The sequence below is a fragment of the Condylura cristata genome, unplaced genomic scaffold, assembly GCF_000260355.1.
Source record: "Condylura cristata isolate star-nosed mole 26May11 unplaced genomic scaffold, ConCri1.0 scaffold00007, whole genome shotgun sequence".
In the NCBI taxonomy this organism is placed as follows: Eukaryota; Metazoa; Chordata; class Mammalia; order Eulipotyphla; family Talpidae; genus Condylura; species Condylura cristata.
The window spans coordinates 63,236,550-63,244,512 of NW_004567108.1; the positions used below are offsets into that span (position 1 = coordinate 63,236,550).

At 34.9% G+C, this 7,963-nt stretch overlaps 1 protein-coding gene across 1 annotated transcript in view; it reads left to right on the plus strand.

The window, feature by feature from the left end:
• CAMK4 (calcium/calmodulin-dependent protein kinase IV) overlaps window positions 1–7,963 on the plus strand; it is a 230,605-nt gene that overhangs the window by 140,174 nt on the left and 82,468 nt on the right. The window contains exon 4 of the mRNA XM_004678368.2: window positions 671–753. Within this exon, the coding sequence (XP_004678425.1) occupies window positions 671–753 (83 nt within the window). The remainder of the gene's footprint in view (window positions 1–670; window positions 754–7,963) is intronic.

The following is a 7,963-nucleotide window of genomic DNA, read 5'->3' on the forward strand; positions in this document are numbered from 1 at the left end:
GAAATTTAAAAAATTTACCAGATGTGATCACTGCTTTTACATTTTTTTTCTTCCAAAGAGAAGCCAATGTGGACTTTTACACAAATATAGATCAAGTCTAGTCTCTAGATTTTCATATGTACTAAGGAGCATATCCAAAAACAGAACGAATTATCTGAATGTGAAGAATATCTTGTCAATCAAATCACTACCACTACCACTTTTTCTTGGAACCCTTGTCCACCAACAACTTTTTACCTGTCTTTTCTGCACACACTCACTTTAATCTGGTTCTGTTGTGATTTAGACTCCAAATTACAAGTTCCTTCCCAGGAGAAAGAGGCATTTCCATCTCCACAAATAATTTAGCATTTTTTCCTTTTCAGTTGGTTGCATTTGTTTACTAGTCCTACAGCAATTCAGAAATTGAAATGCTTCGACAAAATGTAGAAAGTGTTTCCATGGCAGGTTTCTTTCAACTGTCCAAAAGAAAAATATAAAAACTTAAAAAGATACTTAAGGAAACATGAGGCAAGTGATAAAAACAACCAGAGTGATAACTGGCTAGCTGGTCTGCAATGAGAAATCCTTAATGATCCAATGTATTACTAGCACAGGTAGTGCTATTTTAGTATTTTCAAGAAATATGAAAATATGGAATTTGTCATAACTCTTTTATTTCCTTCTCCAGATAAAACTTAAAGAGATATTTGAAACCCCTACAGAAATCAGTCTGGTCCTAGAACTCGTCACAGGAGGAGAACTATTTGATAGGTGAGTTGATCTTGAAATCTAACAACAGAAAATATTTTACTTCAGGTCACCAGAAAATAATCCAAGGGAAATTTCCCTTAAAATTTTTTTATATTATATCATACCAGCTGATAAATTCTACTAAAATAAATTTCAAAAGTGTGTAGAACAGAAGGAGAGAGACATTTGATAAGTACAAGTAGATAAAAAATTGGGGATGTTAAATGTGTAAAAAGAGAAACATTGTCATATCTGTGTATTCTTGAGAACATATCTTCCTCAAGAAGAAACAGAATATTTAATATCATACAAAATTTAAAATAAATTGAAATATTTGTCAGAATAATTTTTGAGGAAATAGTAATGAAACCTATAGAAGTTAGACAACTACTCTAATTGCATTCTTTAGAATGATTTAAAAGTACATAAAATTCATATTCACTAAATGATTATTTTTAAGCTTCCATAGAGTATTTTAGGCTATCTGAAGAGTTTCAGGTTGCAGAATAAAATATGTTCAATTACAGACAATTAAGGTTATTACAGTCAATTTTGGTTATCTGTTTTTTATGTTCATAGTTCCAGTCAGAGGTTTAAAGTTAGCAAGCAGAGAATGACTTAAATCTTGTAAGCATAACACAAACAAACCATTTGGGCACAAGCTTTAGCTTTTTTTTTTTTTTTAAAGATTTATTTATTTGTGCATACAGAACTGGGGTACAGGCCAGAGGCTCAGAGGCGGTGAGGGTCTTCACCAGAGACAGACCGGGGAGCAGAACAGGCAGATCGACGAAGTACACTGCTGAGGGGAGCAGCGGGCGGGTCAGGAGAGTTCTGCCACGCCATGTGGTCACCTCCGGGGCAGGCGGGAATCGAACTCATGCGGAAGTGGCTTTAGCTTCTCAGCCCAGCGCTTTAATCCGCTGCGCCACCAGGGAGGGCCACAAGCTTTAAGCTTTTGTTGCCTTTCCACCTTCTCCATCTTCTCAGGTGAATTAAATTTTTGCCCTGATAAACTTTTGGGGCCTTTTGCCGTGTTCATTGGGTAATTAAAAAAAATAGAATTGGAAGATGACAAAGATGCTAAGTAGGTATATATTAGAAATGGTCTAGAAACTGAACTGATATAAATGTATTGGTTAAAGAATGAGTTAATAAATAAACCTGCTGCATATGGAGGAAACTATTGATGTAGACTGAATCCATGGAGCACAGAAATTCTCAGTAAATATTTACTGAGTGAATAAACAACTGCCACAGTGGATGGAGTGGAAGGTGAAAGATCTAATAGGGACAGATTTTAAGTGTATTGGTAGAAACATTCTTTCCACTCCAATATCACCCACTTAAATTTTCTGTGTCTTAAAGAGCTTTCCACAAGCACTCATATTCTTTTTCAAAGGTTCTTTCTGCTTTCAACCTAACCCAATGCAGAGCTGGACCTTCAAGTAGGCAAAAGATATATGGCCCAGCTAGGTTGAAAATATTGTATCTATCTTTAAGAGATGCATAATCCTATTCTGATATATGGTACAATTTTCTTAGAGCAGGTTAAACAAATCATTAGACATTAAAAAGCATAACATTTACCTATGTTCATTCTTTATAAATCAATTAACTAAAATAAGTTACCATAAGTAACCTAAAGACATATTTTCCTGTGGCAGTTAGCTAATAATTCTGAATCCTGACATAAGGAACAAATATTTAGCCTAGTGATTTGCTTACATTTCCTTAACCTCAAACCATTTTGATACAATTCTATGCTGCTAAGGAAACAGAGATTGGTGTGCTATAAAGATAGATTTGTCGGGAAATTGTCATGTTCCTCTGTGTTTAGAAAGACATTTCTGGGCTCACTATTCGAGTTTTGTAAAGATTTGATGATACAGTCTCCTTTCTCAAGGACTTTTTATTTGACTTTTTTTTTATGACCATACTCCTTCTTTAAGCAGATTAACATAGTTGTTTTTAGAGCTTGCCCGGTTTTGGAGCCAAGAAGTCTTTTTAAAATCTTACCTATTTTTTTCTACTAATTATAGACTATCAGAGATAAATATTATATTCCTTTAATTGTAAACACTGTGGACAAAGATGTGACTCTGAAATTATCATCAACTAATAGGACTTATTATTTACCTACTTCTATTTGTTTGAATTATTTTAAAATCAAGTGTTTTTTTCTGCCCTCCTTCCCAACCTTTCTTCCATGAAAGAAATTTAGTTCTCTAGAAAGAAATTTAGTTCTCTAACAGTCTAGTTGATTTCGATGAAAATTATTTAACTTACATAGATAAAAATGAGCAACTAAATGTTGTTCATAAATTTCATTTGCAAAGATAAATGGCTGAAAGATTCAAATTTAACAGGGGACATCTAGAACATGGCACACAGCCAATAAAGCACTCAACCACTCTATAAACTCTTTGTTGTTTTAGAAGACAGAATTTTTTGCTCTCTGAATTGTGTTCTCTATGTTATTGCCATAACAAAATATAATTGGATTCTCCATTAACATTTTAAATTCTTCAGTTAATTTTAAATTATATCAAACTGAAAATGTATCCTGCATTATTACCCATGTATTGTTTTCTTCCTTGAGAGTTAAAAAAATCATAATATGGTCTTTTGACCCTGTACAAGGCCAAAACCAAATTTAATTCATTCCTGCTCTAGTGATGATTTTAACAGTGTCCAATAAATTATTTAATGGAACAACTAATGAAGAGATGATCGTATTAGCCCATTATCATCAGAATGGTTGTATTTAATTAGCAGAAGTTCTGTTCTATGATACTTCTAAGAATTCCAAGTGAAGTCTGATGTTTCATGAAGAATATAAATGAACTGCATGATTGATTAAAAATTTTAGAGTAGTTCAGTGATTTCTTTGTGCTCAAAAGAAAAAAAATTGTCTCTATAAAATTATCATTGAGAAAAGAAAGCTCCAGTAGTCTTCTGTTTCATCCTTCTCATAGACACAACTCTTGAAACAGTGAATGAGCAATCTCAGTGGACAAGGTGTGAGGTTAATGACAGGGATAATGCCAAGTAAAATAAGCTGGGAGAAAAATACCTGTGGTTTCACTCATGTGTAGAATACAGGAAAATAGAACAAAAAGCAAGATAACACCAGGCCATAAACAAGTCCTAGAAATCTGAATGAAAATCTACTGGAGGGACAGGTGGAGACTAGAGAAGAAAGAAAAGAGGTTACAGTGGATGAAGATGGAAAACTGTGAAGGGCCTTTGTGGTAGGTGTGGTATAGTAGCATACATCTGAAGGGGTGGAATCCTATATTTCTGAATCATTTACAGGGTTGTAAATTGAAATAGTGCCAAAAAAGAAATCATTAGGCAAGCATCCAGTGAAATCCCTCAAAAGTGACCTCTGTATGTTAAGATCCTAATTATTTTACAGTTAGCCAAGGTCAGTATGATTATTTTGAGAAATTATGTTCTTTTTAAAGATTTATTTATTTATGCATATAGAACTGGGCTACAGGCCTGAGGCACAGGTGTGGTAAGAGGATTCACCAGAGACAGAGTAGGGAGCAGAACTGGCTTATTGACGAAGTGTACTGCTGAGGGGAGCAGCGGGCCTGTCAGGAGAGGTCTGCTGCACCATGTGAATCACCTCCTGAGCAGACAGGTGAGCAGGCGGGGATCGAACTCATGCTGAAGTGGCTTTAGCTTCTTAGTGCTGTGCTTTTATCTGCTGTGCCACCAGGGAGGGCCCAAAATTATGTTTTTTTTTTTTTAATGTGTGCTTTCAATTTAAGCATAAATTGTTAATGTATTAGATAAATCACTTCATTATAGGCATCTCATTTTCAAGAGTTTTCCAGGTAAAAGATAGTATAGTATAGTGTGTGTGTTATCATAATATGATATGTAACTTGCATATGAAGACAGACTTAGAAGTTGAAGTTTTACTTTGTTAGAGAATGATGGTAGCTATAATTTATAAACTACCTTGCCATGAAACACTGAAAGTTAACATTTAGATTTTAAAATTTTTCATGTGTTTTTTTTTAAAGAAAATGATTGCAATTTATAACTAATTTAGCAATATTCTTAGTTCTATAATTAGATTTAAAAGAATATTTCCCCATGTTTATATAACTTCTATATCAAAATAACTGCTGGATTTTGTTGAAAATTTCTTGTTTTTTCTATTTTCTTATGTTTTTACTTACCTGATTATATCTACTTTTTTAAATACCTACTACTTTGATTGTTATAGTCTTACAAACTAGTTTGAGGTCTTCATTCCACTTCATTTTTGCCAAGTTTGCTCTTGCTATTTGTGTTCTGTTTCTAGTTCCAAATAAATTTTAATAATGTTCACTCTATTTCCTTGAAGACTTTTATTGACACTTTGATAGAGATTGCATGGCTAAACCTCAGAAACATTATGCAGAGTGAATAAAAGCCAGACACAAATGTCTACATATTATATTACTATATATGCAATAAATTTCCAAAAGGGGAAAATCTAAAGAGACAGCAAGCACAACAGTGGTTGCCTAGGGCTGGGAATGGGAGTGTGTTGGGAAAGGAAGAAGAGTAAGATATTTAAATGTTTTTTATTTGAAACGTCGTTTTATCCCAGTATTGTTATAGAAGAGAAATGTGCCCTCATACAATGGGTGGGAAAAAAGAAAGTAGGACACAAGGAAATAAGAGGTGAAATTTGGAAATGGGACACTGAGAACACACCAGGACTTTTTTTTTTTTAAAGATTTATTCATTGATGCACAAAAGAACCAGGACACATGCCAGAGTTGTGGGGTGTGAGAGGATTCACCAGAGACAGAACAGGAGCAGAACAGGTGGATCCACTGAAACACACTGTTGAGAGGAGCAGCGGGCAAATCAGGAGAGGTCTGACCCGCCATGTGGGTCACCTACAAGTTTCTTGCATACCTCTCATTCAATATTTTCTCAAATAAACTGTGCATCCTTTGGTAAACTATCAATCGTGTTTCTCCAGCTTACTTCCATGAACTGTTTTACCAACTATGATCATCAGAATTCATTTCTCCCTTTTCTCCTTACTTTTCCTGCCACTCCTCATAATTTTTCTTTAAGCAGCTCTCAAAACCATTCCCTCTCTTCTTTCCCATCCACATTGCTTCTGCTCCTTTGAGCCTTAACATCCTCTTTCCTATCAAAACAACCTCTTCATGACTATTAGTTTCAGTCTCTTCCATATATATTTAAAACACAGATCTGGCCAGGTCAGAACAGCAAAATGCTCATTTTTTCCAATTTATGTCAATTATTTTAAATTCAGGCCACTTACAATCTAGTCTCAAGTTTCCAGTCCAGCTTCACTGCAGCTTGATTCCCTTCTCACCACCATATTAACCACAATACATCAAACTACTCTCTGGGAACACATTGTCCAGAAAAAGGAACATAAAAATATGACAGAGACCCTAATATTATTTGTAATACTACAATCATCGTTCAAAAAATTTTGTGAGCACTTTCAGAGAGACAAATACAGCATCACCAGATTTTGAAATACATGGTAAATGAGAACTAAGGATATGGAAAAATAAAGGCAAGGATCAGTACACAAAAGACTTATGATAATATATTGTATTTTCTAGAGATTGGCCACAAATTTGGTTCTAAATATTCTTGTGGATGTGATAAATGTTAAAATTGGGGTTAAAAAATATTGAACACAAAATAAGGGATCTTCTAAATGATTATTGACTTTGGGGAAAAGTAAATCCTTAAAAAAAATTTTAAATCAGTAGATTCTGGTCAAGTGCTGTCCAAAAGTCCAGCATACTGGCAGGTATCATATGTGAGTACTTTCTGTTCCATTTGAGCTGCATTGTCTAACTATGCTAGTCTGGAGGCAAGAAGTTTCAAGATAAATTGTTTTTTTCATTTGCTGATGAGAGAATTAGACTAGGTAGTTCTGTGATTTGACTTGCTCCCCTAGACTTTACACTGGCAACTCCATGGCATGGTCAGAATTTCCCTGTTTCTTTAGCTTTCACATTCAACAGGTGGTAGTGGTGCTTTTAAAACTATTTGATCCAGGGCCCACCCTAATGGTGCAAAAGGTAAGAATGCAGCTCTGCAAACTGACCACAGTTGCTTCAGTGTGAGTTTGATCCCGGCCCCAGAGGTGACCCACATGGTGCAGCAAACTGTTCTGGATCCTCTCATCCCGCACCTCTGGACTGTACCCCAGTTTTGTATGCATAAATAAATAAATAACTTAAAACTAATTTTATTTAAGCATATGAAATTAACACCAATTTGGAGAATTCATTGTAAAAAGTGTAATACAGACATTCCATCAATAAAATATGAATAGTCAGTGAATAATACTTTAAAAGGAGTAGTAGATTCACTGAGGGTACCACAGAATTAATTTTGATGTTATTTATTATATAACAGCACAATAATATGAGCTGTCCTTAAGACTTTGCTGCCAGGTACTTGTTTCTATACCACATATAACAAAATGAGAAAAGTTTAGTTCCTGAAACTCTTATTATTTAAGGCTTTTAACCAAAAACATTCAGTTCCTCAGTACACATTCATATCAGACCAATATCTTTCTCATGTGAAATCTAATAACACCTGCATTTGAGAAAAAGCTGCCAGTGTTGTAGTAAGCCATAGGGCTCCTAATTAAAGTGCCAGGAAGTCTGAGGGCCTCAGGACATGATCAGATTAGAGCTCTTCAGCTGCAGTGCCTGTGCTAACTGCTGAGATGGAGATGTGTTCAATTCAATTTGCAGCAATTAGTGTGGCAGAAGCAAATGCACAAAAAATCATGATTTAAAGTAGATTCATGAAGAGAAATGTGCATTGCCTGTGTTTTCTCATCCTGCAATTTTAAAATAATGATAAAAAAATAGTCCTGAGTGTGGATAAGAGTTGCATGAAGCCAACGCAATAATTATAGAGGTGAAGGATAAAGTCCTAGAGCAAATAGAATGAATGAGTCTGGGAACTGCAGTTGGATCCAGAAATGCACTGCAGCGGCCCCTTTGTCCCCATCTTCACACTTGTACAAGGCCCTAAGTGTTGAAGGATATATACAATCAGGGGACTTAGGGGATGTTTTGGATCAGTGCTGTGAGACCAAAATCTGAGTAAAAATTTTGTTTTTAGCACTGAGACTTCAGTGGGAAATTGAACAATATAGTGGGAAATTGTATGACTCTAAATCTTGGAAATGATGTTAAGATGT